This window comes from Leuciscus leuciscus, assembly GCF_965113295.1.
Source record: "Leuciscus leuciscus genome assembly, chromosome: 4".
NCBI lineage: Eukaryota > Metazoa > Chordata > Actinopteri > Cypriniformes > Leuciscidae > Leuciscus > Leuciscus leuciscus.
In genome coordinates, this window is record NC_138728.1 from 39570242 (window position 1) to 39588997 (window position 18756).

At 39.0% G+C, this 18756-nt stretch overlaps 2 protein-coding genes across 2 annotated transcripts in view; one reads left to right on the forward strand and one right to left on the reverse strand.

Annotated features, from left to right (window-relative positions):
• The window catches only part of LOC309497428 (uncharacterized protein), a 292681-nt gene that overhangs the window by 173552 nt on the left and 100373 nt on the right, over window positions 1-18756 (reverse strand). The window lies entirely within an intron of this gene.
• Window positions 9191-17438, forward strand: LOC309497447 (stonustoxin subunit beta-like). Its single transcript, XM_082167738.1, has 2 exons — window positions 9191-9331; window positions 16744-17438. Exons 1-2 carry the CDS (start codon window positions 9310-9312, stop codon window positions 17280-17282), a joined length of 561 nt encoding a protein of 186 aa, XP_082023864.1. The 5' UTR covers window positions 9191-9309; the 3' UTR covers window positions 17283-17438.

The window sequence follows — 18756 nt, forward strand, 5'->3', positions numbered from 1 at the left end:
ATACACTAAGCAGTATTCTGAAGATATTTACAGAGGGATTTGTTAATAAATCATTCCTGGCCTGATTTATGTGACATTTTAATTAAAAAAAAATATTGCGAAAATCGATTTCCTAGGTAATGAAAGCATTTATCCTAAAATCCCTCTGAAAATTTTTTTTCATCTTGTGTGTTAATGTAGGTAATCAACTGGCAAAGTTTCATGGTGATATCTGCTAGTTAAAAATGTTAGTGTCTCGGCTTAAGAACAATGTTCAAGAATCAATCAAGAGGTTGAAGTTACGCCTGGGTTAGTTGTTTCAGCAGGACAATGATCCAAAGCATTGTTCCAAATCTACCAAGGAATTCATGCACAGACACAGATACAATGTTCTAGAATGGCCATCACAGTCCCCAGACTTGAACATCATTGAAAATCTTTGGAATGATTTGAAGCAGGCTGTCCACACTCGGAAACCATCAAACCTGACTGAACTGGAGACATTTTGCAAGGAAGAATGGTCAGGCATGAAAACGGGTCAGGGGTGAAAAAGGTGAGAAGGATATTACCCCTCTAGGGGGGTCCGGGGGAAATTTTCTCCCCCGTAAGAAATTTGTAAATATTCCATATTTTAAAGCATCAATCTGATGCATTTTGCGATGCATTTTTTTGCCAACCTGGGGAGAGCTGGAGAAACTTCAGCCATGAGTCAAAAATATGATGGCCTCCTTACTAAGTATTATGCAAGCCATTTCATGCCAGCCTGTCACTGGGTCTAACATTTACAGTATTTGAGGCACAATGTAGTAAGGGCACCACAAATTGCTTAATGCATAACCCCCACAAGAGATGGTGGACATGCTGTAACTTAACTTGTCTAGTCTTCCATCATGATTGACAGCCAATACAACGTTATGTAATTCAGATTTTAATACATTTTATTGGCAAAGATAACAATTTACATTACAGTTCGTAATACTCTCAGAACCAGATCAAATTTTTTCTGTTGCCATTGTTGCCACTCCATTGGTCAATTACATCATTCATCAAACTAAAAGAAGACTCAACTCTTGGCCCATGAAAGATGGAGAGGCAACATTTAACCATTGTACTCAGGAAGGGGTACTTATCTGGCTTGTCAAAGACATGACCCCACCACTCCACAATGCTCTCTCCCTCCTTGAAACTGGGGCCGGTCGGGTCAACATTGAACCGCACAAGTTCTCTCTGGATGTCCTGGTCTGCTGGCAAGAGGTGCCTCAGCATACCACTCAGCCTGCCAAGAATTTGAAATCAGTGTAAGGACATGAGGTAACAAAAATCCCAAAGTACCTGGTAATATGGCAAAAAAAAAAAAACTTTAAGGGCCCTATCTTGCACCCAGCGCAATTGACTTTGTACACCAACGCATGTATCATTCCTATTTTGCACCCGCGCACAGCTGACTTTTCCCTCCACAGACACACGTCGGTAAATTAGGAAATAAATTTGCGCTCCCGGGGGCGGTTCAGCGCAAAGAGGAGGCGTGTTTCCGGCGCAAACGTTCCCTGGTGCTATTTTGCAGGTTTAGAAAACTGCTCTTCCAGGTTGGAACTGCTCTTAAAGGGAATGTGAGATGTCGCTCTGATTGGTTTATTTCACGTTACGCCCAAACCACACCTATGAATAATGAAGCTACTTCAGACCAACCCATTTTAGATTTGTGTCGGACGCAAGAGTCATTTATCCCACTGGTATAATAGCAACAGCGCCCAAGACCAGCCCACAAAGTTACTTGCGTTTCGCGCTTGATACTTTCGTTTCAGATCGTTAAAATAGGGCCCTAAATGTTATCCTTACCTCTTCAACTGGATGGTTGCCTGTGAGTGGCCTCTCAGAAGAGGGTCCAGAGCAGACAGGGCTGTCAGAGTCGGACTGGCCAAGGGGAGCTTCTTCTGGAGGTACACTGCAGTGGTGATGTAGGCTTTCCTGACGTCTGCTAGGAATGGCACCAACAGCTGACACAAAACAGAAAAAACTGACAATTATTTTAAGTCTCAAAAACAACTGAGAAAAATGGTCATGCAGGTGATGCAGGGTACTTAAAGCATGATTGGGATTCTGGCTCCTGAACGTGTCAGCCTCCTGTCCCACATAGACCTTCTTGGAGGGCAGCAGCATATGATCCTCCAGGACCATCTCCCTCAGAGCCCTAGGAGACAGCTGTGTAAGGGAAGTAATTAATGGAAGTAATAACTTAAGTGCCTTTCAAAAGACCCCAGGTTGGTTAACAAAAAATGAAACACTCAACTGATAGCACAGACAACAGAAAATTTTAAATAGGGATAAAATCAATATTCTAATGTAGGCAGACCCATGTAGATGCTGAGCCGTCGGACTGTTGTCGTCTCCTCATGCCACAGCTTCTTACATACCCTCTTTTTTCTCTCACGGCCTTGTGGAGTCATGCCTGTGAAAGATGAATTAATGTAAGTGTAAAACTCAATACATATTCCTCCTCATTAGTAACTTCATAACAAGTATAAGTGCTAATTATTATAAGGGATTGGAACATCAAGTCTCATCACCTTTCCTGCTGAGTTCCTCCTGAACCACCTTGATACTGGCTCTTGCCGCCTGGTTGATGTGGTACTTTGTGTACATCAGTTCCAAAGGCTCCCTATACAGCTCCTTATCTGCAGTGGAGAGGTAGCCATAATAGAGGACTTTGTACGCAGGCATCATGTCATGGGTTGCCATGCTGGCATCGTATGCAGACAGCCAGCGATGAGGAACAAAGCCCCTCTGTGGGCTGGAGGCGGGGAGATTTAGAATCATAGCTATCTCCTTGAGGTACATCACCTGACAAAAGACAGAAAAAGATTTTCAAAGAAACACATAGACATTCTACACATTCCATAGTTTTACCACAGTACAGTACAGTAGGGTCAGCAGCCGTGGTCTAGACTAGAGCTGACAAATTCAGGTTATACCAAATTCACATAGGTGGAGTGTGCTACTGTGAGTGCTCAACAGAGGGCGGTAAAGCGCTGTAGTTTCAAATGTGCTTGGCATTTTGTTTACCTGGTCTGGACTCCACTGATGGTCAACCTGGAGATCACTGAACAGCTTCTCCAAGTATCTGTCAAAGGGCTCTGATAACTTATTTGCCGCATTGTGTATATTGCATGGAGGAGTCCCCATCAACATCGAGCAGGTTGGGACAGTATTGGTGCATCCTGGTCTCGAGGCCAGTCTTGCTGCCCCTCATCACAGCACACGAGTCCATCAGCATACTCACAAGGTTATTCCACGGGATGTTGATTTTCTCAAAGAACTCACAGAGCACCTTCTCTAAAAAAGCAGCATTCACCTTCACGATCTCCAAGGACCCCAAATGCTCCACTATCATCTTCCTCAAGTCTGCATGATAGTAGCAAACAAGCATGGAGAGAACCTTCAACATAAAAAGGTTTATTAGCCATGCAACATTTTACAGGGCATACACTAAAGCAAAAACTTTGATGGCAATAGTTTAATATGAGACCAACCTTTTTGTTGTTGTTGGAGGTACTCTCGTCTAAATTTAATGAAAAGGAAAATCTCTTCATGTTGGAAAAGGTCCTCTTAGAGTAGGTCCGCCCTACACAAAGTTGGACAGATTTGACACATCACATGCATAATCTAATTGGTACAATATACATCATACAACAGGTAATTCTGGCAACATAGCAGTATATATAGCAACATGGTAGTTTAAGGAAACAAATGTATGTGTGCAGTTCACTAAAATGGAAATTAAAACACTGAAATAGTATGGGGCGCCGTTTGTAAAGTGTCTCATGCTGAAAATAACAGCAACATTTTGTCACATTTAGCTTCAAACAATGTTTAAAAAACTGGTATGAATTTTTGACGATCACTTTTTACCACATTTACAACAATATTTGTCAACTTAGATATTTTAAATAGTTAAATCTAAATATTAAATGTTACACCTAAATGTTAAATCTAAATGCTAAATCTAAATCTAAATGTTAAATCTAAATCTAAATGTTAAATCTAAATCTAAATATTAAATCTAAATCTAAATGTTAAATCTACATGTTAAATCTAAATCTAAATGTTAAATCTAAATGTTAAATCTAAATCTAAATGTTAAATCTAAATGTTAAATCTAAATCTAAATGTTAAATCTAAATGTTAAATCTAAATCTAAATGTTGAATCTAAATGTTTCGGGTGAAACTAAATATTTAACTAATATGCAAATTCAAAATGCCATTAACCGGAAGTGCCAAAATAAAAGCTCGAGTGTATGTTTATAGCATGGTTTATAGTGTCAAATAACGAATAAAAACCATCTCATAATAATAACGAAAATATAACGATAATAACTACCTAAAATAATAAACACGTTTGGAGAAACTGTAGAGTTTCGTGATGAGAGTGATGTCATGACATTCAGTCAAAGTGAGCCCCCTCGTGGCTGGCTATTATGGCTGCAGGTAATAAGACCCGCACTTTTCATAAAAGTGACACTAGCCTACTCTTCAAATACAGTTTCTCCAAATGTGTTTATTATTTTAGGTAGTTATTATCACGATAATCCATGTCCAAGGGTCCATTTCCTCGGATGAGATGGTTTTTATTCGTTATTTGACACTATAAACCATGCTATAAACACACACTGACCTCCTCGAGCTTTTATTTTGGCACTTCCGGTTACCGGCATTTTGATTTTGCATATTAGTTAAATATTTAGTTTCACCCGAAACATTTAGATTCAACATTTAGATTTAGATTTAACATTTAGATTTAGATTCAACATTTAGATTTAGATTTAACATTTAGATTTAGATTTAACATTTAGATTTAGATTTAGGATTTAGATTTAACATTTAGATTTAGATTTAACATTTAGATTTAGATTTAACATTTAGATTTAGATTTAGCATTTAGATTTAACATTTAACATTTAGGTGTAACATTTAATATTTAGATTTAACTATTTAAAATATCTCTAAGTTGACAAATATTGCTGTAAATGTGGTAAAAAGTGATCGTCAAAAATTCATACCAGTTAAATACAACATTGTTTGAAGCTAAATGTGACAAAATGTTGCTGTTATTTTCAGCATGAGACACTTTACAAACGGCGCCCCATAAAATAGTAGGTAAGAAAGAAAAAGTGAAATACCTAGACCATGGATCATCTTGTATGAAGCTGCCGTCCGTGACAACTTCATTCCCTGCAAAGCTGGTTTATCCAAGGAAAGGATCTGGGCAAGCTCAACAATTACAGGAGCCTTAGAAAACGGGATGGAATGCTCCGCCAAGGTTCCAAGGACCATTGCCTAAAACACAAATTATGTAATTACTGTAAAGCTAGTGTATTCCATGTTTAGGTGATGATGCTGCCAGTGACCGGAGCTGATTGTGAATAATAATAATAATAATAATGCATTTTATTTGTAGTGCACTTTACATTGAATAAACAATCTCAAAATGCTAGTGTACTCTGTCTATGCTGCCTGTGCTGACTAACAAGCCTACACCACCTACCTCTGCATTTGCTATGCGGTTTATAACTGGTACGGGGATCTTTCCCTGGCACTGCTGCCTGATTGTTTCTGGCCCCTGGCTTGCTGGACTCTGGCTAGCTGATGCTGGAAGGAAGGTGCTGGCAACACTATGAGTGGAAGCTATCATCTGAACCTTCTTCTTGTGAACTTCCGTCTGGCAGTGAGCCTGCAGAGCATGGCTGCCTTTGTTAGCATAATTGATATCTTTGTGGCAGAGAATGCATCTGGCGAATCCCTGCCTATTGATTTTGTTGAATACATCTCCTAGATGAAAGGACACCTCTTGCCCTTTTATTGAGACCTTGCCTTCCAGTTTTAGCCACGACCAGTTCCAGCTGCATTTCAATCCAGCATCCAGCTGTTTAACAATGGCTGCATCCTTCTCCCCTAACACACTCATTCTGCAAAAATAATGTTTATATTAGTGTTAACTTCTAGTAGGGCTTTGACTCCGAACTTTGTTATTCGAATATAATTTGAATATAAAAATTAAAAAAAGATATTCGAACGAATATTAGGCAGCCTTTAATATTCGAACCTGTTATGGGCATTATTTTTTGTATATGTGTTTGCTTGTTAACATTGTTTTCAATTCAGATTCCGAGGCTTTTTCACGCCTGGTGAAGTTGTGAATCGCGAGCTCATTAGCAAGGCTATTATTGGTCATCTGGGCTCCTGTAGGTGACATTACGCCCGTTTCACACATACTCCGCGTGCATTGCGTATGCGGTGCGTATTTTTTTTCCGTACCCATGTTAACAGGTCAGAGCTTTCACACTGCACGCGGTTGCAGTCCAGGGAACCGTTCCAGTTGCGGTGCGTATACAGCAGTGCAGCGATCGTTTCCACACCGAGTCCATTTTTGCTGGTCTGCAAACGCTGAATTAAAGTGACAGCGCATGTTTCGTGGTCAAAATGAACACAGATTGACCTGAAAATGTAGTAATTTCACCATAAAAGCGTTTAAATAAATAAAATGTAGTAATCTCACCATAAATGTATTTAATTAATATGCTTGTTTTGACAATATCTCTGGATACATGGTATCGTCTATTGGCGCACAGGGGTTTATCGCGCATGTTTCACACGTATAGTGTGAGCAGTCAAGTCACAGCTTGACGTTCGGACCGTATAGTGTGAGCACATAAATCCTGAGCTTTGGCTTTACATCGCGATCTACTCCTTCAGTGTGAGTAGGTACCTTGCTGAAATCGCACAGTGTATGCCCGCCTTAAGATGAGGTCTAATATCTAGCTTTTCTCAAGAGGTGTTGGTCAAAACACAGGATCCAATCAGCTTCATCCAGAGGTTTATTTGTTCTTAACACAATGGCAGCTTTCATCCAGGCTGTACACAACACAGCTGTACACATGCGTTACAGAATGAATCCATTTTCACCATGGGTGCATGTGTACATATGCAGGAATATATTAAATTCAATTCATGTTTATTAGTATAGCGCTTTTCACAATACACATAATTTCAAAGCAGCTTTATAGAAAGTGCATGAGTCCATATTACAATTAAGAGTGATCTGTTATCAGAGGTAACTGTCTAAGTTATGTATTTCAGAAATTTACATATTCAAAATCACAGTTAGTTAAAAAAAATTTAATTTAAAGGGATGGTTCGGAGTAAAATCAACCTAGGGTCCTTTGCACCATGACGTCGAGCCAATCACCCCCCCAGACGCCTTTTTTCCCTTGGTTGAACATTATTAAAGTTAGAGCTTATTTAGAGAAATCAGCCGGATGGCTTAGTGCAGGCGCTAATGGATCCTAGGATGTATCTCGTAAATTACCCCACTAATAATGCCCAGAATGTAACGACAAATTATAATTTTTTTCTGAAGTGTTAACTATTAATTGTTGCAAACTGGTACTACCAACAAAATATTAGTGCATTCCTGGAACTTGGAGTCGTTACACTACAGTATGAGAACTTCACAGTGAGTGTGTGTGTGACATAAATAGTCCATGGGATGGGGATCATGTGTGAGGGTAATCAGCACCAGGCACAGAATGATGGGAAACGTAGTCCGAGTCAAAGTTAGTTATCCAGTGAGGGAGCCCTCTGGTGGTGATCAGAGGGAGCCACAGAGGCTTGATTTGTGACAGCGTGTTTGTCTCCGTCCTCTTTTTCACTGTGTCAGAAAATGGTTGTGTGGCGTGAGAGCGCGAGAACAGAGTCAACTTGCTAAATGCGTGAGAGTTGGCAGCCCTGAGTCAATATGTAATACAATATAATATGAAAATATAACATATAATTCTAGTAAAAAGCCATTAATTAGGCGACGTTTATGAAGCGGAGATCGGAAACTGTTCAGCTACGCACAATTTCAAGATCAATTACGATTTATAACTTTCACTTCTGGAAGAGAAGTACTTCACGTATGCAGGTTTTTTTGTGCTTATGTTCATTCTCTGAATCACACGTAAGCACATTTGAAAAATTATCGTAAGATCAAATGTAGGATGGTTTTGTCAGGGAATGGTGATAGTTATAAATACAACTCTCACGAAGAAGAAGATGTGTAGCACTCACAAAGTCTTTTATTAATCAACAAGGAGAATACACTGAAGAACGCAGGAAAATCATGAAACAACCACTCTTAGATAGATGAGAACTGACAAACTAACAGACAGAAACTCAAGGTACAAGGAGACAAACTAAACGATGAGCAGCTGAACTGAATCAATCAAGCAATGTGTCACCATGGAAACAGAGCAGAAGTAAACCAATTAGAAATAACAATCATACTAGAACAGGAAGTAAAAACTGAAAACCCGAATTAAATAAATGAAGTTTCATGTAACAAAGTTCGGGAGGAGCACGTTCAGGTAGTCAACCAATCAGCACAAGAGGAAGCCGGTATAAATAAAGCCTTTCCTCACCTTCTGTCTCACGACAAGTTTCTCAGCATCCCTCCACCACCCCATCACCTCACACTCGGGTGGGTCTACCCCAGTATAAGGGGGGAGTACTCTGGGTTCGGGCCAAATTCCGAGCTCGGAGCCCTCCCCTGGACAGCAAGCCAAATACGCATAAATACTAAATCAGATTCCATGTACGTGTGAACTCGTGAAATGCTAGACTTGAGAAAATTAGCTAAGAATGTGACTTGTTTCTACACAAAATTTTATAAATGAGGCCCTAGATCCACTGCAGACCATTGTGGCCTTAATAAACAACTAAATTAATTTGCTTCTACTTTGTTCCTGCTGAGGTATTTACGCAACATAAATCCTTGCTTACATTGTTATTTAAGACTTAGTTTAAGACTAAGTTCCTGCAGTCTCATTGGTTAGAATGAATTACATGCTGAAGAGCTGATGATGTCATCTAGTGTATGTGAGGCAAAGTGCCGGTTACTACCAGGGAATCACAACAAGAAAAATTGTGTGTGTGTGTGCGTGTGAGAGAGAGAGTGAGTGTATGTGTGCATGTGAAAGACTGTGTGTGAGAGATTGTGTGAATGTGTGAGAGATTGTGTGCGTGTGTGAGAGAGAGAGACTGAGTGTGTGAGAGAGAGTGTGTATGTGTCTGTGTGTGTGTGTGTGTGTGTGTGTGTGTGTGTGTGTGTGTGTGTGTGTGTGTGTGTGTGTGTGTGTGTGTGTGTGTGTGTGTGTGTGTGTGAGAGAGAGAGAGCGATAGTGAGTGGGGGTAAACACTCACTCACACACACACGCACAGTGTGAGTGAGTGTTTACTGATTAACTGTGACACTGTGTGTGTTTTGTAGTGTGGATCATGGAGGAGAGATCAGGATGGCAGCAGGACTACACAAATGTACGTATACACACTCTCACAAACACACACTCTCTCACACAGAAACGCACACACACACACTTTAAAGTCAGAATGACGGATGATGTTACCTAATGGGAGCATGTAGATGATGAAGAGAAGAGGCCCAAGAACAGAACCCTGGGGCACACCGTGTGGGACAGAGGCAGTAGTGGACTTAGCCTGGCGGATGGAGATGTAATGCTGGTGATCAGACAGGTAGGAGGTGAACCAGGATAGGGCAGTTCCAGAAATACCAAGAGCAGAGAGGTGAGATGAGAATACTGTGAGAGACTGTGTCAAATGCAGAGGAAAGGTCTAGAAGAATTATAATACTGGTGGAGCTGGAGTCAGTGGCCATAAGGAGATCATTGACAACCCTAAGAAGTTCTGTCTCAGTGCTGTGGAGGGTGCGAAAACCGGATTGAAAACATTAATAGAGGTTGTTAGATGACAAATGAGTTTGAAGTTGAGCAGCGGCCACTTTCTCAAGCAGTTTCGAAAGAAATGGTAGATTAGAGATTGGTCTGTATTTGGCCTTGTCAGAGGGGTCGAGGCCAGGTTTCTTTAGGACAGGAGTGACAGCAGCAGTTTTTAGTTCCAGAGGAACAGCACCAGTACTTAGAAGTTGGGAGATGAGAAGTGAAATCATTAGTGAAATAACAGGTGCACATTTTTTAAGTAAAGCAGTAAGAGCAGGATCAAGATGACAGGAAGATACGTTTGCTTTGTTGATTAGCTCAGAGATATAAGCAGGGGTTGGGGGGGCAAAATCAGTAAGAGTACTAGGTGTAAAAGCAGTGGGGAAGTCGTGTGTGGGAAAAGGAGAGATCATGGATGGGAAGAGATTATAAATGCTATAAATTTTATTTTGAAAGAAATGCTGGAATGACTCACAGAGGTCTGCTGAGTTACTGATGACAGGTGCAGGAGGGTTGGTGAGTTTATTGACAACAGAAAACAGTGTTTTAGGTCGAGAGGATGCATTATTAATAATGGTAGAGTAGTAACTAGAGTGCATTTATAGCAGATTTGTATTACTGAATATGGTCATTGTAAGCAGTAAGGTGAACAGTCAAACCAGTTTTCCTGTAAAGGCGTTCAAGACGATGACCAGCTGTTTTGAGATTGCAAAGTGCTGGGGTAAACCAGGGAGACGTGTGTAGAAGGCACAAATCTACTTTTAAGAGGGGCATGTATATTGAGGGCAGTGGAAATACAGGCATTAAATTTGGTAAAGATATCGAGGGAGCTTGTGTCTTCAGTAATGTCAGAGAGATGAGTTTACACAGATTCAGAAAACAGTAATGGATTAACAGAATTGAGGTTATGATAGGTTATAGTGGATTTCACCCTGAGGCGGGGAAGAGGCATTTCACAGTTTAGTTCGATGAGGAGGTGATCAGACAGTCCAATCTGAGAGCCAAGCACGGAAACATAATGTAAACCAGCAGTGCAGACAAGATCCAGTGTGTGACCTTTTGAGTGTGTAGCAAAATCGACTTGTACAAGATTGAAATATTCAAACACTGACAAGAGTTCGTGTGATTCTGCACAATCAGTATCAACATGCATATTGAAATCAAAGTAATATAACACAATGAGATAAGGCAGATGAAAGGGTTTAGAGTTCATGCAGTTCACTGAAGAAATTTCACATAGATTTAGGTGGACGATACAGGAGAATCAAGAGAATTGGAGATGTACCATAAAATTTGAGAACTAGATATTCAAAGGTTAGAGTCACATGAAAGTCAATAGTCTTGACTGGAATGCTCCTGCGGTAAACAGCAGCCAGGCCACCACCCCTTGATGTCAAACGAGGTTTGGCCAGGTAGCTGTATCCAGAGGGAGTGAGAAGATTTAGGTGGAAATAGTCATTAGGAGTTTGCCATGTTTCAGTGAGGAGCAATAAGTCAAAGTTTTTCTCAGTTAGTAGAGCGCAGAGCACAGTAGCCTTATCTGTTAGAGACCGACAGTTAAACAGCGCAACTGCAGGATGAAACGCACAGTCATTGCGTGTATGTAGATTAGTCAGAGACAGATCACAGGAAACAGATTTTAATGAGGTAAGATTTATTCCACGGTGAGTAGACAGCAGCATAGAATAGCGGATATCCGAGCAGTTCGACCAGATGGAAGGAATGGCTGAATACGATGGGCAGCGTGTTGAGAAATAGAGGCGACGGGAACGATGGACAGCGCGGTCGCCTAGCAATCCCGAGCTCCGTGCAGAGCTTGTATGTAGTCGCGTCGAGACAAGGATGAGTTTTCATGGAACGCAGTTGGAGTAGCGAGTAGTTAAGTGCAATGGGCCCAGAGTTAAAACTCTAAGCAGTGCAGGAACTGGGACGTTGCGTGCAGTATGCATAACTAGACCGCGGACATGTAGAAAAAACACGACATCACTGGCAATTGAAAAATGCAGCAACACTCTTGTCACTAATTATGCACAATCAACGCAGTATGAAGACCTTTTCAGATAAATTGAATGAGAGGGGGTAACCTGTTTTGAGTTGGTTTGAGTTGGATCTTATTTGTATTGTAACCATGGCAACTTCTTTTAGAACCTCATTCAGGACAAAATCTGTTACAGAATAGCTGTGTCGTCAGCGTGTGGTGATTCAAATCACTGAAGCTGTGTCTGTTCACTCGTTCACTTATTCACTAATCCCTATATACTGAATGGCAGTCGAGTGCACTACATCAGCAAAGAGTGAATGAAAATGAGTGAGCGAATTCGGACGCTGACATAATTATCATGCGCCAGAGAGCGCGGACAATTTCGTTATTAACCATACCTACCCATCTGTTATATTTCCTTTTTGGCTGTATGAATTGTATGTTACTGTTCATTTTTCACGTTTATTGCATTACTTGATAACAAAAGATAATAAAAACACCTGCTTGTCATATTTATTTACTTTTTACATTTATATTTAAAAATAAAAGAGAACAAAACACTACACACTGTCTTCATATTTGTTCATAAAAATATAAATATAACAGTATATAAATTCGTACAAAATTTAATTAAATAAAAAACTCAACAAAAATCTGTCTTATTTAAATATTATTTTAGCGGGGTTTCCAGGCAGTGTCCTTCAGCTGACTCCTGAGGTAAACCTGGCGTAAAATGTACTCCATCCTGTTAGTTTTCGTTCTGATGAAACCTTTTTTCCTGACGAGAAGAAAACGGCTTTTTTCAGGAAGAGCAACAGCTCAAAGGCGTGCTTTGTTAGCTCGAAGATGCCACCTATCGGTAAGAAGATATTATACAGTACACATTCAGCAATTAACTAAATAACTGAAGATGAGGTACTTCCTACTCCTATAAGAAACAAACATTTATTAATTCAGTTACCATTGTTACTTATGATAATTGGGAGAACACATTTTTTTTGTGTCATTTGCAGTTGGATGTAGATATTTTTTCAATATATAACATCTTTAATTTTATATAACACTTTTTAGAATTATCTTTGATTAATGCATCCTATTACGTTGACATAAATATCATTATTGACCATTTTAGTATATTTACTCTTTCAGTCTGGCACTCGAGCTCCATACTCCCTGCTGAACCAATCGGTGCCTGTCCTCAGGTTGTACCTGGATGGGAGAAGTGACCTGAGGCCAGACTTTCGGCTTAACAGGCAAACACTGATCTACCTCATTAACACACTCCGTGAGGATCTTCTGGTCTTCTGATCTTCTGAAATTCTGGTCTTCATATTCTGGCTGGCAAGTGCAACTTCTTACCGGGTTGTTTGCAGAGCATTTGATATGCCCCGTTCAACAGTTCACATGATTGTCCACAATGTCTCAAAACTGACAAACCTTTGCAAACCTGGCTGGCAGTCCTGTCTTTAGTTCAGTTGCTGGTAGCATTGATGGCCGTCACATTAGAATCAAGCCTCCATCTGCTGATTCTGTGTGCTACTTAAACAGAAAATTATTTTATTCTATCCAGTTACAAGCACTCTGTGACCACAAAATGCAAGTCAGTGTCGCTTCAACTTACACCATGCAAAAGCTTGATCCATCATTGAGAGATCCTTTGGTATTTTGAAAACACGATGGCGGTCCTTTTTCTTTAAGGCCCTTGAAGTCAAGCCAGAATTTGCTCCAGAGGTCATCACTTGTTTTACTGTACTGCACAACATCTGCATCACAAATGGTGATTTCATGTAGCCAGAGGAAGGACAACTGAATGGTGATGATCCTGATGACCTGCAAGTGAGAGAGCCACAGAGTGGAGAACACACCAGAGACCGCTTGGCTGCAGCCGTTTCTGCTCCAGATGATGATGATGATGATCTTCCTCCAGCCCTAAGATTTTCATGATTACTTATAAAATCTGTTACAACCACAACCACGTACATATTATAGTTAGATATTTTTAACTACTATATAGTTAGTATGTAATTAAATGAAAAACTAAACAAGTGTAATTATTTTAGATTAATTATGTATTTGTCATTTTTTCCCAATTTTAATTTAAATTTCATCTAATATAAAACATTTATTGCAGTTCATTGTTATAAGTACTTGCCTTTACTTTAAAATCATATCTTAATGTGTTTAGATGTACATGATATATTGTTAATTTGCTCTAACAGTTTATAGTATTATTAGTATTAAATAATCCTGTTTTTTTTTTGTTTTGTTTTATTTAAAAAACATTACAACTCAAAATTACAGGTTACATTTTTCTCCACTTTTTTCAAACCTTTTCAAGTTTACTTTATAATCAATTTAAAGATATGCCATCTTTTCAACAATTTTCTTTAGAATTGAGAGAAGTCTCTCCTCTCTCATATCCTCTTTTCTCATTCTCTATTCTGTTCTTTCAGCTTCCCTCTCCCAAAATTCCAGTACTTGATCTTTTCTCTGCCTCTTTGCTGACCCACCTCTTCTCTCTCTCTCTCCTGTCCTGCTGCTCTGGCTCCTTAGGGACTGAACCAAGATAACTCACTGCAGGAACAATGGAGTCTTCCTCTGATAAGGCATTTAGGATGGGGGGCTGGATGGATGGCCTCCCACCTATTGCCTCATCCATGAGGTCGAACCACTTCCATGTTTTTGCAGTAGACTCTCCAGATTCAGTCCCAATCCCAGTCGGTGGCTTCCTTAGCTCCTAAAAATAGTTTTATAAGCAAATGATGTACAACCCAACAGACGAGTAAGAGTTTTATTATAATTATAGACAAAAGCAAATCCTTCTGCTTCAGTCACACAAATTTGTACGATCATCTGCCATATTTGCGACCATCAGCGGGGCAAAGTAATGGCAGTCAGTACAAAAAACATGTGAACAGAGATGCCTTACATTGCATCTTTACAGATCTCAAGCTAGCACAGACCAGACCAAATATAACATTCATGAACAAATATGCATATTAAATCCACAATCCATCTCTGTATAGTGGAGCTCTCCATAAATTGGCACAATATACAGAAATGAATTTCTGTGAAATGTCTGTAAAAGTTATATTTGGTCTCTAGCTTGAGATCTGTAAAAAATGATTTCTGATTTGGATCAAATCCAGGGATAAAACATATTTCCCCCTTAGAATCTCTGTTCACATTTACAAATTTACAATTCATGAATTATAAAAACAAACAAACATATTTTTCAGATTCTGCAAAGGGAGTAAAGTTGCAAGAAAATCTGTAAATAAATATTATCTTACCTTGCTTTTTGTGTGTTTTTTTTTTTACTTTTTGGCCACTCTGGCAGGGGATACCACACCCAGCAGGCCTATCTCCTTCTATGTAGAACATATAACGCAATGATTTACACATTAATAAATACACATCAATTAAACCGTATTATTATAATTAAACTGTTTGATTCTGAAACTCACTCCCATCCATGCTGAGCAGCGTTTCTCCACCCAGAAAAGAGCTGGCCATTGGCTGTTCTTTTTATGATTAAAAGTCTTACGTCCTCATCTGTCCCTAAAGCAAAATTCGTCAGTACATCATTTTGTAAGACGCAGGTGAATACTGTACGTACAGTTCACTAACAGATATGAAAACAATCGATCAATTTATCATATGTTGTGAACAACTGCAAATTTAACAGTTCCCGCACTAAAAATGTCAAAAAAATAATTACAGTACCAACAAATAAACCTGTATCATTTCGCTTCAAAATATCTTTACAAAGGTTTTTTAAATTAATAAAAAGTTACACTAACATTTACATTAACATTTGTAAAAGTTGCCGCCTCCGGTGTTGCTGTCCGCCATATTTATTTTTCCTTTGCGCTCTATCGCCTTATCGCGTTGGATCTTGGGATCGCTCATCGGATGTACACTCGAATTCAGAGAGGATTGTGGGTAAAAGTAGTGAACGAATGTAGGGGATGATGTCGTTCATGAATTTGTGAAGTCAGATCTGAGTTTAACACTGAAGATAGAAAGTTTCTATAATAAACCCCTGGGCCCGTATTCATAAAGAATCTTAACGCAAAGAGTAGCTCCTAGTGACAAAATTCTAAGAAAATTCTTAGAAATGTGGGCGTTTACTCTTAAAATTAAAGAAAAAATCCTAGTAAAGAAAAAAGTAATTCAGAAAGCATCTTAACCCTTAAAAGAGGTCTTAAGCTCAAAATTGTTAGGAGCACGGACGAGGACTTTTAAGAGGCTTAAGAGTTTCTTTAGCAGAGGAGAAAATGGCAGAAAGACGAAGAGGGAGAAGAAATGTGTTGCAGACAATGAATAACAGTGAGTTAATAAGACGCTATAGATTAGATCGTGCAGGGATCATGTTTGTGACTGATCTTATTGGAGACACGCTAACATCTCTGATACAGCACAGCGCCAGAAATGAAAGTAATCACTACATTACGATATTTGGCAACTGGGAAAATTCCATGTTTGATACATTAAAACCAACATTCAAACCACCACTTAAATAGACATGCCAGCAATCAGTGTAATTGGAAAGAGTGGAACAATTTTTATCATTCTAAGCCAATCAAATACCTTATAGGAAATTAACAGCATGGTAAAAAAAAAAAAAAAAAGGATTTATATACACATATAAAATGTGTGTGTGTGTGTGTGAGAACGGTCAAATAGGAAAAATTACGCATGTAATTTCAAAGTGAAGGCTTAGAATAGACCCTATACTTAAAATCACTTTTTTTTTTTTTCTTCTTGGACAACCAACCAATCACAGTCTTCAAAAGATTGTGTCATACATAGCAACGGGGTCAACCCCGCCTCCTTACTAAGATGAAAGTTTTTGTCTTTTCCTTACTCAGAGTTGCTCTCAGATCGGTCCCGAATCGCTTTTAAGCTAAGACTCCTACGTAAAAGTTTTTAAGCTAAATTAAGAGTTTTCTTAGAGGATTCTTAGAATCTTTATGAATACGGGCCCTGATGTGTTTTCTCTCCATCAGATTCCCATCAGCTCACTCTGGATCTGAACACAGTAAATGAAGACCTCCGTCTGTCTGAGGAGAACAGAGTGATTACTAACACTGACACAGCCCAGCCGTATCCTGATCATCCAGACAGATTTGATGTGCATCCTCAGGTGTTGTGTAGAGAGAGTGTGTGTGGACGCTGTTACTGGGAGATTGAGTGGAGTGGTGCGGTGTATATATCAGTGTCATATAAGAGCATCAGCAGGAAGGGACAGAGTAATGAGTGTCGGTTTGGATATAATGATCAGTCCTGGAGTTTGTTCTGCTTTCCCTCCAGTTACTCATTCAGACACAACAAGATAAAGACTGAACTCCCTGTAAAGCCAATCAGCAGGAGAATAGGAGTGTATGTGGATCACAGTGCAGGAACTCTGTCCTTCTACAGCGTCTCTGACACAACGAGCCTCATCCACACAGTCCAGACCACATTCACTCACACACTCTATCCTGGGTTTAGGGTTTATACTGGATCATCAGTGAAACTGTTGATGAATCAGAATGTAGAACTGTAGAGATTCTACCCATAATGCTTTGAGCTGCATGATAAATCAGTAACAGTGAGATATTGTAAAGTCTCTTATTTTCTCTTCATTACATTCATACTAAAGCTGAACTTCTGTCAGTGAAATAACATGTCAGAATAAATGTATGTAATGAATCCTCATATAGACAGTAAGGTCAGTGTGTGTTTGTGAGTCACGAATTGCCCACATGAGAATTCACACTGGACCGAGCCTTTTCATCTGCCAACAGTGTGGAAGGAGTTTCATTCAGAAAGGACAATTTAAAGACCTGACATGCCCCCACGGAAGAAAAGTGAATGGTGAATATTGTGGAAACTAATTGATACATTTAGATAAATATATTTAATATATTATAGCATATTATAATACAACTTATTAGGCCTATATTTATAGAATAGCAAAGTAGGCCTAATCAATATACAAGACTGAACCACATAGATGTGAAATATAAAGGCTATCATGATCATTTTGCCAACAATGAACCATGGATTTGTTTAGTTTATAATACGTTTTATTTTTAACTTAAACAAATACAACATATAACATTCAAAACTCATCGGCTTAGACTGCATTTGAAGAAAAATAAACACAACAGTTTTCTGTAGCCTTGTGCGAACTTATTCAATAGAATTAGACTTCTAGAATGTTCTTTCCAGTGCAAAAAAAAATTATATTTTTAATTTAAAAGGACGTGTAGTGCAAATATCTTTATATAATTATACTTCCATTATAGTTAACTTTCTTTCCAGTGCAAAACAATAATACATAAAAAAACAGCTAATAAAGAAAATATTAAATATTGCACTCAAATACTGCATTCAAGCAATTCAAGTCATTTTTGCATTTCCCGCTGTTGTCTCTTGTCGTCATCGTTGCTACGATACGTGACTCACAATGACTGAAACGACCAATTAAAAGGGCATTCTCTGATGTTAAAAAACGCTACGCTGATCATAGACAAACGGGAAAAAAATGTATCTACCGCACTGTTTTTTTTCTTCTTATCATAGCCTACAAATGTCTTTGTTCATAGTCTGACATACATGTATAGAAGCTATGTGTCTGTCATGGATTTGCACTGATTCTCAAAAAAACAGAACAAAGTGCGTTTCATATCAGTTCAATACGGAACAAGACTTTTATGTGTCAAATACGGGACGATTCCGTATTATACGGAACGGTTGACAACCCTACTTTCACCTGCAAACAATGTGGAAAAAGTTTCAACCAAAAAGGAAGCCTTACCAGGCACATGAGCATTCACACTGGAGAGAAGCTGTATAATGTGGTCAGTGTGGAAATAGTTTCAGATATAAAGAAACCCTTGGGTACCACATGAGTATTCATGTATGAGAGAACGGTTTTATATGTCTTCAGTGTGGAATGAGTTTTACAGACATGAATCATTTTAGGATTCATGTAATAACTCATCTAAATCAATAAATCATGTAAGAAGACTTTC